Source organism: Heptranchias perlo, chromosome 36 (assembly GCF_035084215.1).
Source record: "Heptranchias perlo isolate sHepPer1 chromosome 36, sHepPer1.hap1, whole genome shotgun sequence".
Taxonomy (NCBI): Eukaryota; Metazoa; Chordata; class Chondrichthyes; order Hexanchiformes; family Hexanchidae; genus Heptranchias; species Heptranchias perlo.
Window position 1 is genome coordinate 16,166,910 of NC_090360.1, and position 21,548 is coordinate 16,188,457.

The 21,548-nt window shown below is 43.7% G+C and overlaps 1 protein-coding gene across 5 annotated transcripts in view; it reads left to right on the forward strand.

Moving 5' to 3' along the window:
- Window positions 1-21,548, forward strand: part of ptpn20 (protein tyrosine phosphatase non-receptor type 20) — a 283,839-nt gene that overhangs the window by 251,798 nt on the left and 10,493 nt on the right. For 4 of the 5 annotated variants that reach the window (XM_067972632.1, XM_067972634.1, XM_067972633.1 and 1 more), the window contains 5 exons: window positions 1,558-1,709; window positions 3,721-3,869; window positions 11,466-11,556; window positions 16,243-16,574; window positions 17,730-17,945. In XM_067972632.1, coding sequence (XP_067828733.1) covers window positions 1,558-1,709; window positions 3,721-3,869; window positions 11,466-11,556; window positions 16,243-16,574; window positions 17,730-17,945 — 940 coding nt within the window. The remainder of the gene's footprint in view (window positions 1-1,557; window positions 1,710-3,720; window positions 3,870-11,465; window positions 11,557-16,242; window positions 16,575-17,729; window positions 17,946-21,548) is intronic. The other variant, XM_067972636.1, reaches the window with a different exon arrangement.

Here is a 21,548-nt window from a genome sequence, read left to right on the forward strand (position 1 = left end):
GTACACACTGCAGCCACCGTGCACCAGTGGTGCAGGGCTTGAATGTTTAGGGTGGTGGATGGGGTGCCAATCAAGCGGGCCGCTTTGTCCTGGATGATGTCGAGCTTCTTGAGTGTTGTTGGAGCTGCACTCATCCAGGCAAGTGGAGAGTATTCCATCACACTCCTGACTTGAAATTCACCTCTGTTGTATAATTACTTGGTTGATTCCCTGTGGTCCTGCTCACATAAAGGAAAAAAGGGAAGGTTCCCATTTAGGTGATTGCAGCATGGAATTATACTCACTGGAAACGCATAGTGGGAATTTTTCTTTGTATATTCACTCTCGGGATGTGGGCCGGGATTTATTGCCCATCCCTAGTTGCCCTGACAAGGTGGTGCTGATTAATATAAGGCCATTTCGGAGGGCAGTTAAGATTCAACCAGGTGAGACTGGAATCACCTATAGGCCGGACCGCGTAAGGACGACAGGTTTCCTTCCCTAAAGGATATTAGTGAAGCAGTTGTTTTTTTTACAATAATCTGATAGCTTCATGGCCACTTTTTGTTTTACTGAACCCTGCAGCCTGTGTTATTCCATCACATACGTTTTTATTCAATTATTATATAAGGCGCCATCTCAATGCAGTAAGAATTTAGTTCTATTCCAGCAGTCTGTTTTGTAAAAGATTTCAAAACCCTTGCAGGATTAGTAAGGTACAAACTTTGCATGTACTAAACACGTAATCGGCAAAATGTGTCCAGAAAGCACTGGACACTGCACCGATTTTGCCGAGGCAAAGTTATCTCAAGTTTCCGCGTAAAGTCATAGGCATAAGCCCGAACACAAAATCTCCCATGAATCAGCACAATCAAGCAGCGTAATCAAACGTATTCGATCCATGACTGGAACAGGGGCTTAATCCAACATCGCAAAGAGGGGTGGGATCACCAGGAAATGAGCCATACTTCAACTGACTGATTTAATGCTCGTTGGTCTTACTTTTTAATTGGCTTCAATTGACTGCTTTGATCTGCCATTTGGTATATAAGACCAAATTGACCAGCAGTCAATTTCAGCCACACAGGTGTCTCCTGCTCTGCTATAATTGACTGAATTTAGACTAATTTAAACTGAATTTAAATTAATTTAAAGTAATTACAGCAGCAGCAGAAGAAACACAAGAGGGTCAGGCTATCAATTGACTCCTGGTCACTGCAGGTACAGGTGAGCAACGATGGATTATAATGACCGCGGGTGCCCGTGCACCCGAGAATCTGGGCGTAATGGGCTGAACCTCCCCCCCTCGCCCCTCCTCCCGAACTTTGATTGATTTTGTCTTCAGCCTTAACATTGCAATCAGCGGAAACTCACCATTCCGACCTGGGGATGTGGCCAGTTCTGTGGGCGGGGACTGCTTCGGGCAAATGAACTTTTGAACTAGCGGATACCCGAGCGCGAAGTAGTTATGGACGCAGCTTTAGCACTGGCTCATTCGACCCGGCCCAAGTTACGCGGGAATCATGCGGAAACTCCAGGCCGAGGAAGTCAGTCATCCGATTTTCTCTTATTTTAAAGCTCGGCGAACTGCAACCAGAGTCACCCAGGAGCGAAGTTATACATTCTTGAAGATCAAGGAAGGGATGAAGAGGAGAATTATAATTCCAATGGCTGGAGCAGTGACGAGGATCTGCCTGGCTCTTCTTGCGGAGTACCTGCTCCCCCTACAGGTGAGCTGCAGGATAACAAGCCTTTCTGCAGAAATACAGAAACATTATTCTATAACACTTAAAATAAATGTGATTTTCAAATAAAACAGTTGGACTATAACCTGGTGTTGTAAGATTCCTTACACTTAAAATAAAGAACAAGAGCTGTGACTATCCGTTAGAAAACAAATAGATTCTGTGCTAGAAAACTGCACATTAAAGTTGCACTCAGTAAAAATTGGTTGCAAAGAATCGTTTAGTTGTTAATCATTATTTTGAAGTTTACTACACACATGCCATTGATAATGTTAAGGCTGAAAAACAAAATCAAAGTTAAGGATTGATTCTGAGTAAATGTATTCATTTGACTCACAACTGAACAACAGATTAAATAGCTACATATCACTTTAGTCCTTGCACTCCCTCATAGCCCCTTTTTTTTGGCAGACTGCAGCAATACATTTCACACCCATCTCTGAAGCGTATGTTTGGTGTTAACCTTGGCTCAGTTGGTAGCACTCTCGCCTCTGAGTCAGAAGTTTGTGGGTGCAAGTCACACTCCAGAGACTTGCACGTACTCCAGGCTGACGCTCCAGTGCAAGTACTGAGGGAGCGCTGCACTGTCAGAGGTGCCGTCTTTCGGTTGAGACGTTAAACCGAGGCCCTGTCTGCCCTCGGGTGATCCCCCGGCACTTTTAAATGAAGAGTCGGGGAGTTTTCTCCGATGTCCTGGTCAATTTTTATCCCTCAACCAACATCACTAAAACAGAGTATCTGGTCATTATCTCATTGCTGTTTGTTCGACCTTCCTGTGCGTAAATTGGCTGCTGTGTTTCTCTATAGTAAAACAGTGACTACACTTCAAAAGTACTTCATTGGTTATAAAGTATTTTGGGACGTCCTGAGGTCATGAAAGGTGCAATAGAAATGCGAGTTATTTCTTTCTTCCTTGATCAAGCAACCACTGAAATGACATAGTGACAGATTTCTGACAGTAAATATGGTCTGATTTGGTACTACCTCAGTGGATCAGATAATGAATACACCATTTTGTGTAACTTTTCCCAACACAACAATGGTAAAAATAATTCATTGTTGTCCTAATATTCTTCTCTCGAGCACCTAGGTTATGCTCAATTCCCAAATGCTAGAGAGAGGAAAAAGTGGAGACCCCATGATGTCCGATCTCCAGCCTCTTTACGCTGCACTGGGATTTCCAGACCTTTCCAAAATGGTGGACCTGGTCCTGCAATAGGTACAATCCCAGCCTTGTAATGTTCCTCACTATATGATTAAGGGGTGCCCATATCCAGTAGAACCCAGAGAAGCTGGCACTGGGCCGTTCACTTAGAATCCCCTCACAGTCTCAGAGGGTGTGGCAGCAAGGCAAAGTGGACTGTAAAGGTAAGTCAAAGTCTTTTTAAACAGTGACCCACCTCATCTTTTGGGCCCTTTGGTTGCTACTGGGGAGAAGCGGCCAGAAAGCTCCAAACCCATCAACCAGGCCTATGCAGGCCTCTTAGGTCTGTGCTGTTGACTCTGCCTCGGATTCCCTGCGCAAGGCCTTGCCAGGGAGTGGGCCTGCCCCAGGGGTGTGATCAGGCCGTGCTAACGGACTGGGACACCACATTCAGGGGTACCACTGATAGTCTTTGCTTGTTCTGCACCCAGGCAAGGAAAGTGGAGGAGGAATATCAGGGCCTGTAGGTGAAGCATTATGAGATGTTTGTGGGACACGTGATAAGGCACTATCTTCTTAAAAATCTTTCCTTTAGCTTATTATATTAACAGGTACGGTGTTGTCCTGAAATATTCCACAAAACTAAAAGGGGATAGAAATTTATCTTGGGCAGTATTGTAAAACGGGCGATAGCAAATTGACAGCCCATCAGTGGGAAAGAGAATCAGGCAGAGAGTAAAACGGGCTGCTGATTCACTATTGCCCAAGACCAGTTTCTACCCCAAGGTTTTTATATTGCAGAATTGCTTTCAAACTTCACTGAGCACTGTGTGTTTTCTCTGCCTCCATTAGGTGAGCCCATCGTATCAGAGGTTGAGTTGATAAGTTTGCCCGTGGTGAAGACTCCAGTAGGCAGCAGGTACTCGGGCGCCAGCCTGGAGGCTCTCATTGGAAACCTTCAACAGCAGCTGGAACAGCAGCAGCCTCTTAAGGAATTCATAGTATGTCAGCGAGCTCCATGTGAATTGTCTGTTACACTGGAAGTGGTTATTCATGAGATGTTTAGACACATGGGAAAAAAAAATCGTTGGGGGTCGAATTTCCTCGCAGCTGCTCCCGCCCCGTAACTTTGCCAGGAGTGCGGCAGAAACCTGGTTTACAACCATAACTGCCGCACCTATGACCAAGTTGCACCCCCATCGCGGGACACGCTCGGAGGAAACTCCCAACCAATGTGTTTTTTCCATGCCAATCCCCGCCGAAGGTGCTGACTCATACTGGTATATAATTTCATGGGCGACCTCCACTCAAGTGACTGTTACTCATGTCTGTGAGCATACATGGCTTTATTAACAAGCTACTCCTTTGCAGGGAATATCATAGCCAAGCCCAATCCAGTCCTCATCTGATGTCCATAATGCCACATCTGTCAGGAGCAGTTACTGCATAATAGTCAGAAGCAGGAATCCTGCCTGATTTTTCCCTTCGTTGGTCCAGGAGCACTAAGATCAAATGTAGCCACCCAACCTAGACACCTAAGCACAGTCCAGCGAATGAACCTGGGACTTGTTTTTTTATTCATTCTCGGGATGTGAGCGTCATTGGCAAAATCAGAACTTATTGCTCAACCCTTGTGCGCTTGAGAAGGTGGTGGTGGGCCTTCTTCTTGAACCGCTACGGTCCGTGTGGTGAAGATGCTCCCACAATGCTGTCAGCCAGAGTATGCCTCCAACAACCATCTTCCTTTGTGCCGGGGCTGACTCCAGCCACTGGAGAGTTTTCTCCAGATCCTCATTGACTTCAGTCTTACTCGAGTTTCTTGGTGCCACACTTGGTCGAATACCATCTTGTTGTTAAGAGCAGTCACTCTCACCTCACCTCTAGAATTCAGCTCTTGTGTCCATGTTTGGTCCAAGCCTGCAATGAAGTCTGGAGCTGAGTAATCCTGCAGAACCCAAACTGCGAATTAGTGAGCAGGTTATTGGTGAATAAATGCCGCTTGATAACACTGTTGACGACTCCTTCCATCACTTTGCTGATGATTGGGATTAGTCTGATAGGGTGGTAATTGGCCGAGTTGGATTTGTCCTGCTATGTCCCAGGGCATACCTGGGCAATATTCCTCCACGTTGTCAGGTAGATGCCAGTGTTGTAGCTGGTACTAGAGCAGTTTAATAGAGGTACGGCTAGTTCTGGAGCACAGGTTTTCAACACAGCCGGAATGTTGTTGGGACCTGTAGCTTTTGCAGTGCCCAGTGTCCATCAGGTCAGGACAGCAACAAGAGCTTAGTGCTACACTGAACGGTACCTTTGCCCACAAGGCAGGCTTTAATTTGTTTAGAGCAGTTCTGTTGACATAATTGGCACAAGTGTAGACAACTGGCTAGGTTACTAAGACATGCCTGGTTTATCTAGAGGGCTTTTTGTTTTGTTAGTTGTGTGAAGATATATCAGCTAGTTGACAATTATAAAATCCAAATCTCCAGGCTATATCACTGATATCCTACACCAATTAGCCAATTACAGTAGAACCTCGATTATCTTCTCTCCCATGACCCACAGACTTGAATCAGGATTGGGAAAGTAGCCAGAGTCAGAGCAGGGTCAGGAAAGCAACAGTGGTCTGGAGTGGGTTTGGAGAGCAATGCCTCAGGTCAGGAGAGCAACAAGAGTTGGATCGATACACATGAAGATTAAGGTATTAGAGTGGGAGACCAATGAGAGTTGGGTCGATAAACCTGCAAGTGTTGGGGGGCCAAGGTCGAGAAAGCAGCGAGAATTGGGTTGATAGAACCTGTGAGAGTTGGGGTGCCAGGTCAAGAGAGAAGCAGGGTTCAGGGTTTTGGGTGGGGTGACCAGCAGGTGTCAGTAATCTGATGGAAATGTGAATACTTTTAACAACCTTGTTGTAGTTTTATTTGTCACTTTTGCAAAGTGCAGAAAGCCATTTAAGAGTTTATAAGTAAAAATATCATTTGATTTTTTATATATATTCATATTTAAAGTATGTTCATCTCATTTTGATTTACAATATTTGCATTCTGCAGTTTGTTCAGTGCCCAATGGACTTGGCAGTCTGTCCATTTCCCTTATGGAACGGGGGAGGATTCCCCTGCACTGTTACAGATAATGGAGCTTCCACTGTCATTGCTTTAATTGTTCAATTTATTGTAACCCCAAACGCAGCATCAAATTAGAATCACCTCCTTGCTTTAAATCAATCCTTTCATAATATAAAGTCGAACAGTTCTTTCAAGAGTCACCTACTACCCTCAATGAGATGTGAATGAAATCTAAGGGTAAGTTTTGTAAGACTCCCCTCCCAGCTTGATGTCTCACTTTGGGGGAGCACAGATTGGAGAATTGGGCACTGAGGTGAGCAACAGGGACATTGGGAGAGGCACAGACTGGGCCATTGACCTCTGCACATGACTCTCTGGTGTGTTCCCCTGTCCACTGCCAGAGTCTCGCAAAATTTACCTTAGTGTTACAGGTTTAACATCTGATACAAGCGTACAATAACTTAGAAAGCATAATGTTTTAAGGGTCTTGAACGATAAGTCCTTTACAATGGACTTTACTTCATGAAAACTAAAGATAGGTTAAATGCAGTGAAGAGGCTACTTGAGTCAAACATGAATAGTTATGTGTCATTTACTCTCATTGAGCTGGATTACTGACTGTACCACAATGAACGATGCAGACAGAAGATTGTACTGTTCAGAGTCTTTGATTGATCTCATCTTTTGGTATCAGGTATCGGTCAATGCAATAAATACAGGCAGCTGATACTCACATGTTTCATTCGCCTGCTCTTATAGTGCCATCTTTCAAATTCAACTTAAATACATGAACAGCTGCACTCTGCAGTATTTACTAAATAATATTGCCGTACATCCATATTTTGGATTACTTGTAGTTAAATACTAGTTGATTTACTAGTTAAACCTTTTAAAGGTCTTGTGACAGGATTAACTAGCTCAGTAGGCCGAACACAAGTGCCCTATTAGCAGTCTGTGAATCAATTAGGGAAAATGGTTTCTCCAATCTAATTAGTGAGGTATATGGATTAGTCACGTGATTAGCAATAACACCCAGTGAATATGAAAGCTGACACTATAGGGCCAAATTTCCCATTGCAGAGCCTCCCTCACTGGGAAATCGAAACATCGCAGGCATGCTGCCCAGTGATTTCGTATTCTTTAAACGTAATGGAAGGAAAATCATGGGGAGCGCACCCACAGGTGAGTCTCCACACTGGGAGCACACATCCAGAAAATCGGGGGTTAATAGTGCCGTGTGATCATTAAAGATCTGCGGCTCGATGTCTGTTTGCAAATTAATCCCATTAATAAATATAATCAGATTAATTTGGTTTCAAAACATTTTGAGGAAGAAGCAGAAAAGGATTCAATTAACCCTTTCAATGCTGTTTACTTTTCAGTCAATAGCACTCCCTGTTTTTGATGTGATTTTTTATGTGAAAGATGGATTCCACCAGTTTGGTTTTGAAAATCTAGAGTTATTACTGGTTGCAAAATGGGGCCACTGAAGCTGGTTTCAGAGAATATTCAATGGATTATGGATACAGAGAGCAGAGAAAAAAGACAAGTATATTAATTTTAAAATATATATGAAAAGGGCCATATTAAATGGGTAGAAAACAATAAGGATATAAAATGGATAGAGTATAAAGAATATAGAGAAAAATGGCAACTAAGGTAAAGTATTTTAATCTTTTATTATATAAAATTATGTTTATTTTAGAAAGTTTAATGAATATTATAGCAACAAAGCTTTTCCTAATATTTGAGTGGTGTTTATTTTTTATATTGGGATTTAATTTCTATACGTGAGCTAAAAAGAATCAGCCCAGGGCGACAGGCATTTCCCTGAATCCAATGGCAGTTGAAGAGATAAATTTGTGTGTGGAACATTATTCCATAATATTCAGTGGGTCCAACCTCTGTGACAGAGATTGGACACACTGAATATTACGAATAATCTGCCCGTATCCTAACTCGCACCAAGTCCCGTTCATCCATCACCCTGGGCTTGATGACCTACATTGGCTCCGGGTCTGGCATCGCCTCAATTTTACAATTCTCATCCTTGCTTTCAAATCCCTCCATGACCTCGCCCCTCCCTATCTCTGTAACCTCCTCCAACCCTACAACCTTCTGAGATCTCTGCACTCCTCCATTTCTGGCCTCTTGCGCATCCCCGATTTTCATCGCTCCACCATTGGCGGCCGTGCCTTCAGCTGCCTCGACCCTAAGCTCTTGCATTTCCACCCTAAACCTCTCTACATCTATACCTCTCCTCCTTTAAGATGCTCCTTAAAACTTACCTCTTTGACCAAGCTATTGGTCACCTGTCCTAATATCTCCTTGTGTAGCTCGGTATCAAATTTTATCTGCTAATGCTCCTGTGAAGCACTTTGGGACGTTTTACTATGTTAAAGGCATTATATAAATGCAAGTTGTTGTTGTTGCTGGATCACTGAATTGGTTTGATGAGCCATTTTCCAAAAATAATCATGCAATTGCATCTAACTGTACAATCACCGGAAGGTTATAAGACCCTTTAATTCTGGGCATGTCATGCCACAGTCGCAGCTGCACTATTGTTTGAGGGAGAAGTAATGCAGCCTTGAATTTAAACAGGCATTACTAACAGGCCTTTAATCTAACGTGCGGTTTCAAGGCTGACCAGGGAGATCTGATCTGAAAGGATGAGAGACAAATCTTCTTTCAGTGACAAGTACTGATTGGATTTGTTCTCGCAATGCCGTATAGTGGTTCATGCTACCAAAAGGGAATTGCTCCTCATTCTGGGCTCTAATGAGCACAGAGCATGCAACATAAATCAAGCAATGCACTGGACGGAGTAATGGTGGCTGTGGGTGAAATGAGAGGTGGGACTGAATCAGCAAGCTGGTCGTAGACGCCGAGCACAGGTCGTTAAGATGATGAAAATTGAAATCGCTAACCATTATAAGATTATGAGTAGTAGCCAATCTGTTCCAGTTCAACTGAAATGTCATCATTGAATATGACTCAAGTCTCTCTGAGATTGGTAAGTGGAGCAAATAGGAATAAATCTGCCTCTTCAGAAAACGTGAGCGTCACATACAGTTAATTCAATAATGGAACTGAATGAGAAATGACAATATGCCTTGACACTTTGCTGCCTCTAACAGGGCACTCAAGACTTTTTTAAAAGCAAGGATTAACTACGATAGAATACAAACGAGCAGCATGATTACACTCTAACACCTATTATGGCCTTTCGTTCAAACAAGCTTTTAGTTTTAATTATTCACCGATAGTCGTTATAACAAAATGATATCATCAAATACAGTGGCATGTAAGGATATTTGAAGCTTTACCAATGTACCAGTGCAGTGGAGTGTGTCTGGCAAGAAGCAGCTCGAGTCCTGAAGTCACCCTGCAGCAGTAGGCTCTGTCTGTTGGCATCACTTGGCACTGTTCGACACCTTGTTAACCCAATGTGAATAACTATCAGTTGGGAAGCCTTCACGCCAAACTTAATATTATGTGTTTGACCATGGGAAATGCAATGGAGCTTATTTTGCTCACCTCTGCAATGTACTTGTGACTGCACGGTTTATCAGTCACTGTGAAGTCAAGCCATTCATGGAATATTGTCGGTATTTTAGATGGCCATGTGCTGTCTCTATGCTGTGAATACAGGGCTTACGTGTCCTGGTAAGGCTATCTTTGAATATCGCCGAGCATGTTCCAACCAGTTCCCACTGATTTGTCACCTGACACTCACATCCTTTTCACTCATTTTCTGCTTGATTCCTCTCCTCTATGCATCAGTCCATCTTCAGGCTTACTGATGTCCCTTTCTTGCCCTACTGATCTTTCATACTGCTCTTTCCATCTCATTTCTGTCCATTCTACTTTCACTTTGGGGAGGTCATCGCTACTGTGATTAAGCAGCTCAGTTGGTTGAGTCTCAAGAAAGTTGAGAGCCAGCAGGTCCTGGGGACAAATAAGGCAGGACTGAGTTAGCCATCCAAGGTGGACACCAGATCTTAAAATGTAAAGGAGAACCAAGAGACTGTGTATTACTTGCCACACTGCAACAATAACTCAGTTACCAGATGCAGAGATTTTTATGACTTCATCTTGTTTTAGATCATAAGAATCTCTACATCATATTTTTAAAGAAGAATTGATAGCTTGTCAGCATAACCGACATTTTTAAACGATTGTTTTCTGGGAGATAGAAAACACAAGTTGACTGTCCTTGACATTAAAGAGCAGGGGTGAGTTGCTCTGCCTTTTATCTGTAAAGAGTCCCTCATCAGGTTTAGATTGGTTGAAAGGGAGATGTCAAGGTTCAGGCTGGTGGGATTTGGATGCATAACAGCACGTCATAACAAAAGGAGACATTTGCCGTTATACCTAAATGACTATTCTATCAAAAATGAGTGCAATGTATTAAAAGCTAGTTGTGTAGCCACTGTGTCCACATAGCTTAGTTGAAAAAGACACATATTTAGAACAAACTGTTTGGATTGCTCAGCAGAATTGGAACCCAGGTGATAAGCCTATTCAAGCTTTATCACCAGGTTTTCTATTGCCTATTCATAAGGTTCATTGAATTGTGCCTTTGAACTCTATTTTTAATAGATAGCTTTGAATAGTTGTGAAAGCACTTCCTTTGTCACCCTGGATCAAAGGGAAGAGGGGCAAATAATCAAAGCAGGAGTCCATATTCACCAGTTTTCTTTTCGTGAGACTGCTGTGTGGGACAGAGGCATCAAGGTCTCTGTACTGCTTTCTCACCTGAAGGTTTTCATCGCAGATACATGGTCCAACGTTATTGAAGAGATCAGCAGAGTCTTTAGAGTTTTTATTGTTTTGGGACTCTTTTAAAGTACTGGTGAAAAATCAAAAGTATTCTATTATTATACCTAGTCCGCTGATTGAGCCATTTTGCTGCTGTTGTATTTTTCGGTCAATAAAAGCTAACTAGTAACTTTCAGCTGATTTTGGAGTGGCCAGAAGTTCTGGAATAAATCACACCGATTCTAGTCTATACACGAACAGTAAATTGGTTCATTGTTCGACCTGGGCCTGTTGTGCCCTAGATGTGGCACGCATATAATCAAATTTCCATTCATAGGGAGCAAATGCTTTTTCAATGGAAGTAGGCTTTTGCAATGAGCATGAATAAATAAGCATCAGGAAAAGGGATGCATCCTAAAAGAAATCAACAACATTTCATGCTACTTTCTTGTGTTGCCCATAAATGTGTGGTATTTGGTGCTAAATCACAACCAAATGAATATTTTGTGAAGTTTGCAATGATGAAACATTTTGAATTGGGAGCTCATGTCCTAGGACCATATGGACACGAGAAAGGTGTGGGGATTAAAGCTGAACCTGGGTCTAGATTTAATCAATTTCTTTGTCAAATATGTTACTCCACAAATACAGCTACAGTAGTGAGTGCACCATTTTTAACATCATTGTCCATTTTGTCCATGGTGCATTTAGTAAGCTGTTGTGAATTACACCCCTCACTTCTCTCTCTCTCTCTCTCCCTCTCTCTTAAAGGCACTGGAACATCTAAAACCTGTTGATGACTGTATGGTGGGAAAAGCTCCAGAAAACAGGGAAAAGAACAGATATAGAGATATCCTGCCCTGTAAGTAATTTCACTGGAACAAACACCATCAAGAACTGGGAATCCTTATCATACAACGGCTGTTGTTTTTCCATCAATTGAAATCAGAACAATTACTTTGTGTACTTATGCTAAACTATCAGTAATATTAGGTCGATATGTGAGATCCTAAATATAAGTCCACTGTTAAATCCTTACAACTCTAGCCAGAGTGTCTTTCGGTTTAGGCGTTAAACCGAGGCCCCGTCTGCCCTCTCAGGTGGATGTAAAAGATTCCACAGTACTATTCGAAGAAGAGTACGGGAGTTCTCCAAGAGTCCAGCCCAACTTTTATCTCTCAGCTACCATCCCTAAAACAGATGATCTGGTCTTTTTTTTCATTGCTGTTTGTGGGAGCTTGCTGTGCACAAATTGGCTGCCATGTTTACAACATTAGAACAGTAAAAGAAAGAAAGACTTGCATTTATATGTCAGAGACTCTATTTCTAACAAAGATAACTTAGAATCACAATTTTACATTAATCTTGGTTTATATGGTACACAAAAATGTTGAAAAGGCAGCAGAATGCTATGGTAAATTTTAGCCTCAATATTGCATCCTTATTTTCAAGCACAGATTTTGTGATTGGGAAAAAATACAAAAGAACACAAATAACACAACAGCCATTCAGATCTGTCAAACGTAAAAGGAACAAGGTGGTATAGTTGATTGAGAACTGACCTTTTTCACTCAGGAAGCTGGATTCAAAAGCAGCCCACATTGAAGGGGTGAAAATCTCTCCCTCTGTGACTGCAGTAGGGATCCACGTGAAATGCATTCACCTGCTCTCAACCTGGTTCCTATTGGGTAGAATTACAAGAACAAAACTCTATAATTGAGCGTAAATGTGTACTAAGTTAGCAATTTGTACTCGAGAGGTGACAGGGCTAGCTGATGTGGGATATCTAACACGATCAGCGCAAGGACTTTGTTGGTTCGAGTAGGCCCCTGACCTTTTCAGGGCAATAAATTGGAGCCTTGCCTGTAATCCGCACATCCCAAAAATAGATTAAAAAAAGCACAGACATGTTTTCAGTAGCGGACACTTTTTACAGTTGGGGTTAAGACATGGAATACAGTAGAAAAAGCTTTACTTGACATCTGGCCAGAGCTTTGTCTGACCTAAGAGTGATTGATGCAGACACTGGAGAGTAGAAGCTCAGATCAGCAAGGTTCATGTACGAATGCTTAGCAGACTTGTGGTACATTTCTGTCTGCGTTATTTTTATGAAGGCATTAATTCATTTAGAATATGGCTAATGCCCATTAAACATAGTGCAAGAACATTAAACATTCATCTGCGAACTTGGCCGTTTGGAATTCTATCCTTGGATGCCAAAATTGGAAACATTATCGCTTCTCCAGCACTCAGGCCTATGAGCACAATAATTTCTTATGGAGAAAAAAATTAATATATGCAGCGAATATTAAGAGGGGGGGTAAATCAAAACTAATCTGCAGAAACAATATTTCAGTGAGCGAGTGGTCAATCTATGGAACAGGCTCCCTAGGGAGATGGTGGAAACAGTTAGTATGGATTAATTCAGATGCAAATTAGATAGACTTCTTTCAGAAAATAACATTTTCATAACAGTATATGAGTTAATTGAGACACAACATGTGGTAAGTGTAGCATGCTTGGGAGGAACAGGTGACTTTGAACCTATAGTTCCCAAAGCTCTCCACCACTGGGGTTTCCTCACCTCATGTCTGGGTCTGTTGTAGACTAATTGATGGAGATTGATTGCTATGATTCATCACCAACTCCGTTGTCATTGTATCATGCGACTACTGGGATGGTAGGAGGTGAACTAGATGGATCTTGGTCTTTTTTCATCTAGCCATTCCTATGTTCGGATATAAAGGATCAGATCAAAGCTCTGCAGTCCTGCCACATCCAGTCGTGAATGGTGGTGGAAAATTAAACAACTAACGAAAGGAGAAAGCTCTGTAAACATCGCCATCCTCAATGATGGCAGAGTCCAGCACGTGAGTGCAAAAGACAAGGCTGAAGCGTTTGCAAACATCTTCAGCCAGAAGTGCCGAGTGGATGATCCATCTCGGCCTCCTCCCGATATCCCCACCATCACAGAAGCCAGTCTTCAGCCAATTCGATTCACTCCACGTGATATCAAGAAACGGCTGAGTGCACTGGATACAACAAAGGCTATCAGCCCCGAAAACATCCCGGCTGTAGTGCTGAAGACTTGTGCTCCAGAACTAGCTGCGCCTCTAGCCAAGCTGTTCCAGTACAGCTACAACACTGGCATCTACCCGACAATGTGGAAAATTGCCCAGGTATGTCCTGTCCACAAAAAGCAGGACAAATCCAATCTGGCCAATTACCGGTCCATCAGTCTACTCTCAATCATCAGCAAAGTGATGTAAGGTGTCGTCGACAGTGCTATCAAGCGGCACTTACTCACCAATAACCTGCTCACCGATGCTCAGTTTGGGTTCCGCCAGGACCACTCGGCTCCAGACCTCATTACAGCCTTGGTCCAAACATGGACAAAAGAGTTGAATTCCAGAGGTGAGGTGAGAGTGACTGCCCTTGACATCAAGGTAGCATTTGACTGAGTGTGGCACCAAGGAGCCCTAGTAAAACTGAAGTCAATGGGAATCAGGGGGAAAACTCTCCAGTGGCTGGAGTCATACCTGGCACAAAGGAAGATGGTAGTGGTTGTTGGAGACATTTCTGCAGGAGTTCCTCAGGGCAGTGTCCTAGGCCCCACTATCTTCAGCTGCTTCATCAATGACCTTCCCTCCATCATAAGGTCAGAAATGGGGAAGTTCGCTGATGATTGCATAGTGTTCGGTTCCATTTGCAACCCCTCAAATAATGAAGCAGTCCGTGCCTGCATGCAGCAAGACCTGGACAACATCCAGGCTTGGGCTGATAAGTGGCAAGTAACATTTGCGCCAGACATGTGCCAGGCAATGACCATCTCCAACAAGAGAGAGTCCAACCACCTCCCCTTGACATTCAACGGCATTACCATTGCCAAATCCCCCACCATCAACATCCTGGGGGTCACCATTGACCAGAAACTTAATTGGACCAGCCACATAAATACTGTGGCTACAAGAGCAGGTCAGAGGCTGGGTATTCTGCAGCGACTCACCTCCTGACTCCCCAAAGCCTTTCCACCATTTATAAGGCACAAGTCAGGAGTGTGATGGAATACTCTCCACTTGCTTGGATGAGTGCAGCTCCAACAACACTCAAGAAGCTCGACACCATCCAGGACAAAGCAGCCCACATGATTGGCACCCAATCCACCACCCTAAACGTTCACTCCCTTCACTCCCGGCGCACTGTGGCTGCAGTGTGCACCATCCACAGGATGCACTGCAGCAACTCACCAAGGCTTCTTCGACAGCACCTCCCAAACCCGTGACCTCTACCACCTGGAAGGACAAGGACAAGGGCAGCAGGCACATGGGAACACCACCACCTGCACGTTCCCCTCCAAGTCACACACCATCCCGACTTGGAAATATATCGCCATTCCTTCATCGTCGCTGGGTCAAAATCCTGGAACTCCCTACCTAACAGCACTGTGGGAGAACCTTCACCACACGGACTGCAGCAGCACAAGAAGGCGGCTCACCACCACCTTCTCAAGGGCAATTAGGGATGGGCAATAAACGCTGGCCTTGCCAGCGGCGCCCACATCCCATGAACGAATTTTTAAAAATGTTACTATGTAGCAAATGCAAGATGGCAATACTGTAGGAAGCAGAACAAATTATGTCAATTTTTAATTTAAATAGCACTGCAGGGGTTTTTTACTCTATGATTGGTTTATGTATTTTACTCCATTTCTATAACAGCACAAATATCCCATGCCATCATTCAGTGGTGTTATGGTTGTTAGACAACAGCTCATGAGCCTGAAAACTTCTGGTCCGTATACTTGAGCTCATCCAAAACTCTGCTGCCCGTATCCTAACTCGCACCAAGTCCCGTTCACCCATCACCTCTGTGCTCGCTGACCTATATTGGCTCCTGGTCCTGCAACCCCTCGATTTTAAAATTCTCATCCTTAGCTTTGCCCCTCCCTACCTCTGTAACCTCCTCCAGCCCCACAACTCTCCGAGATCCCTGCGCTCCTCCAATTCTGGTCACTTGTGCAGCCCTGATTCCCTTGCCCCACCATTGGCCGCCAAGCCGTCAACTGCCTCGGCCCTGAGCTAATTCCCTCCCCAAACCTCTCCACCTTTCTCTCCTTCTTTAAGATGCTCCTTAAGATCTACCCCTTTGACCAAGCCTTTCGTCCTAATATCTCTTTATGTGGCTCGGTGTCAAATTTTGTCTGATAACACTTCTGTGAAGCACCTTGGGACATTTTACTACATTAAAAGCACTATGTAAATGCAAGTTGCTGTTGCTAATGATAGCACACCAGTAATAAAACCTAACCTGTTGGTGTTCACTCAAGGCTCTCACACTCCCAGCGGAGAAGCCATGCTCACAGGGAATGCAGGTCAGGGATGGGGGCTCTGTCAGTGCAGCCCCAATTCTCCAACCTACGCTGTCTCTTGATTGCAACTCCCCGCTGGGAGCACAGGGCCGCTGAATGGACCCACAAGTCTCTGTGATCTGAAAACCTGTGAGCTTGGGCCCTACCACTGTGAAAATGCTTGTGTTCTCGAAACCGCAGATGACAAAACCCGGGTTCACATCGGCGACCGCGGTTATATCAACGCAAGTTACATCAGGATGCCGATTGGCGCCGAGGAGTATTTATACATTGCCTGCCAAGGACCACTGCCCGGCACCGCAAACGACTTTTGGCAAATGATCTGGGAAAACAAAGCTGACGTCATCGCTATGATGACCCGTAAACACGAGCGGGGAAAGGTCAAGTGTTATGGATACTGGCCTGACAAAATGTACAAACCATTAAGAGTCAACAAGTACCACCTCATCCTAGAAAATCACCAGGTGCTGGATTCTTTTGAAATAAACACCGTGAAGATGACAGACAGTGAGGTAAGGAATTAAAAAAAACACAATAATGGAAAACAATTGTAGAGTGTGTTTCTGTTATTCCGGACATTTATATTTTTGTTTGATCAAAAATGATTCTTTTTTTTTAATCAACTAAGTCTACACAGAGTCAGGGGCAGGTTTCCCTATTCCTGCTTCTGGGTATATCTGATTATCTAGCCCAATGCGCACAGGAAAATTGGGGGGGAGAATCCCGAGCCTGCAAGGGAGCCCACTCAATTTTTTGTCCATTCAATGGATGGAAAATTGGGCGGGTTGAGTAAGGGGTGTGAGATGCTCCCCATCCTATTTTCCTCTATGTGCTGCGTCCAGGAGGTTCAATATATCCAGGTGCAGGAACCGAAAAATCTATCCCACTATGTCCTAGCAAAGTGTCTGTTAATACTGACAGAGAAATGCAGGCGGAAATGAAACCCTTTATCCTCATTACACCACAATGACAAAATGATATAGTTGCTTTAACTGATTTTCTTGGGCTACAAACATTACCGTAAAATGACCTTAGCTTTCAGTTCAAAACGTACCACACGTGCTACGAACAGAAGGCGCCAAGATCGGCTGCATTTGTTGTATATATGCCTTGCTCATTGGGAAAAGCTGCGTTAAAATCAGACTTTAGGTCATTTAGAATTTTTGTTGAGTGGGATGGTAGCTCAGGCGGTAAGTGCCCTGTGTGGTCCAGTACTGTACTGTACAAACCAGCTCCCAGGTTCGATCACTGCTCAGTGCTGTGTTAGCTACTCTCAGCTGGGACAACAGTGGAGATACGGGTGTGACACTTGTCTTTTGCATCCCTCGGGCTGGGAGGGGAAGCATGGGAGAAATCTGCAAGGGTTCCAGGTCACGACTGATCTCCAGTGACTGATTCCCTCATGGAAAACGCACATGGGTGAATGCCAGGTGAGGACGGTGTTGGACTCGGCTGCGATGCCCCCCCAAGTTGAACAGGCTGCCAGCGCTTACTGTCATGGAAGGGTCCTTCGATAAAGTACCCAAGGGTTAGCAGTGCCTGGGAGTGTGGAGCAGCAGGAAGACCCCACCTTCAGTAACAGAAGGGCAGAAAATCAGTAAAAAAATCAAACATAGTTCTGCAACAGATAGGGCAATAGTTTGATTTCTGTGTTATCTTTATTTTAGACTGGAGAAGTACATTATGTCAAACATCTAAAATTTATTACATGGCCTGACCACGGCACACCAAACTCATCAGAGCAGCTTGTGCGTTTTATTCTCTACATGAGGGAAGTACATTGCTCGGGACCAATGGTCGTACACTGCAGTGCTGGTATTGGAAGAAGTGGGGTCTTGATCTGCACAGATGTACTGTTGAGCCTGATAAACAAAGAACTCAGCGTAAGTAAAGGACATATTCCTGTGCAGCTTATTCTTTTGGTCTAAAATGCACCCGTCTGCAATTATCTTCCTTTCCCCATAAACAAAATTCTCCCATGTTTCAAGGCTGCACTAAGCAGCCCCTATCCAATACCATTGCTTGCTCAAACATCAAGTAGTTATATTTAAGCTTCCCGATAAGGATTTCCTCCCCTGCCCCCCCGCCCCCCCGCCCCACATCATTTCCTTCTGCTCAATCAGACCTGCTAGAAGCTTGGGAAACTCTGGGTTCATCAGTCAAGCATGGGGCTTGTACTCATGAGGGAAGGTTTTTCTAATTTATTAAAAACAAAGTGTAGTTAAAATCTGGAACTCTGTCCCTCAAAAGGCTGTAGATGCTAGGACAAAGGAACAGGAGTAGGCCATCCAGCCCCTCGATCCTGTTCCGCCATTCAATTAGATCATGGCTGATCTACCCGCCTTGGTTCTGTAACTCTTAATACCCTTGCCTAACAAAAGTCTAGAAGGTGCAAAAAAGATTTACAAGGATGATATCAGATTGCGAGGTTATAACTATCAGGAAAGACTAAACAGGCTGGGGCTCTTTTCTCTAACCCCTGTGCTCGCTCGCTACATTGGCTAGAAAAGAGAAGGCTGAGAGGTGACCTGATAGAGGTCTTTAAAATTATGAAGGGGTTCGATAGGGTAGACGTGGAGAAAATGTTTCCACTTGTGGGGGAGTCCAAAACTAGGGTCCATAAATATAAGATAGTCACTTATAAACCCTATAAGGGATTCGAGAGAAACTTCTTTAGCCAGAGAGTGGTTAGAATGTGGAACTCGATACCACAAGGAGTGGTTGAGGCGAATAACATAAATGCATTTAAGGGGAAGCTAGATAAGTATATTAGGGAAAAAGGAATAGAAGGTTATGCTGATTGGGTTAGATGAAGTAAGGTGGGTGGAGGCTCGTGTGAAGCATAAACACCGGCCTAGACCAGTTGGGCCAAATGGCCTGTTTCTGTGCTGTAAATTCGATGCATTCTATGCAATGCTCACCCTCCCCCACCTCCACACAAAGGTAAGTTTAGAAAGATTAACACCGTTTTTTTGGCGACGGCCTCTGGAGGTCCCTTTAAGAGGTTTGATTAGGCTGCATTACAATCCAAAAACTGAGCCCAGCTCCAGTGCCAACAAAGTTCATGGAAAAGTCCATAAGCAGCAGTAAGACCCCTTGAATATGTAAATGAGGGACCTAACACCTCTATTAGGCAGCAGCCAGGGATGCCTGAATATCGCCCGTCGCAAAATGGAGTCAGACATATTTCCGATGCCCTTGGGCTGTGAGACATTGCGCCCCGAAATTGCTGCTTTCTTCCTCCGTTTTTCATCTTGAGGCCCAATTTCTCCCCCAATATGTCAGTCTCTGTGAGAGTACAACAACCCTAGCATATTTAGTACAAGGCTTTAGTTACGGTCCTATATCAAGAGAGTGCTGATGGACTAGCTTAAACAGAAAAATGCATTCCTAGACTCTCCTTTGCAAAAAAGGAAATGAGCTGATGCAGATGTTGTTCAGTTTTTTTGCAGCTCATTAAATGGAGGGGTTGGAACGTTGTCCCAACATTTGAAAAAGAACAGAAGCCAATGGTAGGAGTTATTAGATAAATTCACTGATCCCGTGCTCTCAGTGGCCAAAGATAGGTCCACAGCGTTATGGCACCGACTCTTCAAACAAGGCTTCCCACAGGGAGTGCGGGATCAGTAAATATACCCTTATCTGCCTATTAGCTTGACATCGATAATAGGAAAACCTTTGAAGTCTATGACAAAGAAACCAATTCAAGCACATTTAACAAGGGCAAAGGCTAGAATTCCAAGCCAACATGGATTTATGAAAAGCAAGTGACACATATTAATGGTATTGGAATTCTTTGAAGATGTAAAAGGATTGATTGATAAGGGTCATGCGGTAGATATTATATCTAGACTTTCAGAAGGCATTTGATAAAGTGTCTCACAAGAGACTTGCAGCTAAAATTCAAGGTCCTGCGATAAAAGGGAAAGTGGAAAATTGGATAATAAATTGGCTAAATAATATGAAACAAAAGTTAGTGATCAATGGTGGTGGGTCTAATTGGACAGCTGCTACCAGTAGTGCACCCTAGGGATCAATCCCAGACTTTCTGCTGTTCATATGTTTATAAAAAGATCTTGATAAAGGCATTAAAGCAGAACATCTAAGTCTACAGTGGATACCCAGTTGCGTGGGAAAGACAGGATGTTCAGAGGAAAGGGATAAAATTCAAACATGCCTACAGAGTTATCAACTGGACGGATGAATTACAAATGGTGTTTGATGTGGAGAGATGGAAAGTAATCCATGTTGATACTAAAAGTAACTAATGATGGTTGAAAAATGAATAGTATTTTTAAGATGTCAGAAAAAGGGCTGATGAACTTTTGAGTTTTGTTTCCAGCTTCTTCCCCCCCCCCACCCCCCGCTCCGTTCCTGTAAGTGCTGCTTTATGCAGGGTGCAGTTCCATGGGCACCTAGATACCCTCCAAAACCTTCCCCAAGTGGACAGTCTTCATGTGTGAGGTTTAACAGTGTCAAGAGGCAATTTAACTGTTGGGGTTATCACAACTGAGCACAACACTGATCTCACCCGAGGGCTACAGGTGAACTTTTCAGCGGAGCCCTGACAGTGTTTGGCCCCCACCCCTCTCCCGCCTGGGAGCTGAGACGACCTTCTGTGCCTTTACTGCTGCCCTTATTGGGTTCAATTAAACTCTCTTGTCTATGTGACAAAATAGGGAGAAAATTTCTGTATTATGTTTTTGAATAACTGTAGGTAAGACAGGATTAAATATGTTTTAAATATAACCTGAATCAAAATGGAAGCTGTCTTTCATGACCTAATTTAAAAATGGAGACCAGAGCCCTTTTGACTGTGAGATATAGGCCAGATTGTTTGACCTGTATGTTTGTCCGGAAACAAAAGCTTTGTCTCAGGTGCTAGTTGAGTTGTACTTGGTGAAGGTATTTTACAGGTTCTCGGTAAACAAGCAATGTATAAGCACCTACTGGTCAGTCATTCTTTGTATAGTAAGTTCCATTGTTAATTTAGTTCGGGTTGATTAGCAGATCTATGCACAGAGGCATTTGGTCTGGACTATATACTGACGTCTATTCTCCATATCTTCAATGGTTCTTCTGGACTAAGTGGGGTGAACATGGAAATCAGTCGCCCACAAATGCATTAGGAAGCCTACAAATGACTATTCCATCCAAAAATGTTGTAGATTATCTGATTCTTATCTATCCAGTCGTAGCCAGAGAATTTCCTGCAATGGCTTCTCTTCCTGCTCCCGCATCGTTACTCTGGAGTCCCCCAAGGATCTATCCTTGGTCCCCTCCTATTTCTCATCAACATGCTGCCCCTCGGCGACATCATCCGAAAACACGTCCGGTTCCACATGTATGTTGATGACACCCAGCTCTACCTCACCACCACCTCTCTCGACCTCTCCACTGTCTCTGTTGCAAGGCTGCTTGCCTGACATCCAATACTGGATGAGCAAAAATTTCCTCCAATTAAACATTGGGAAGACTGAAGCCAT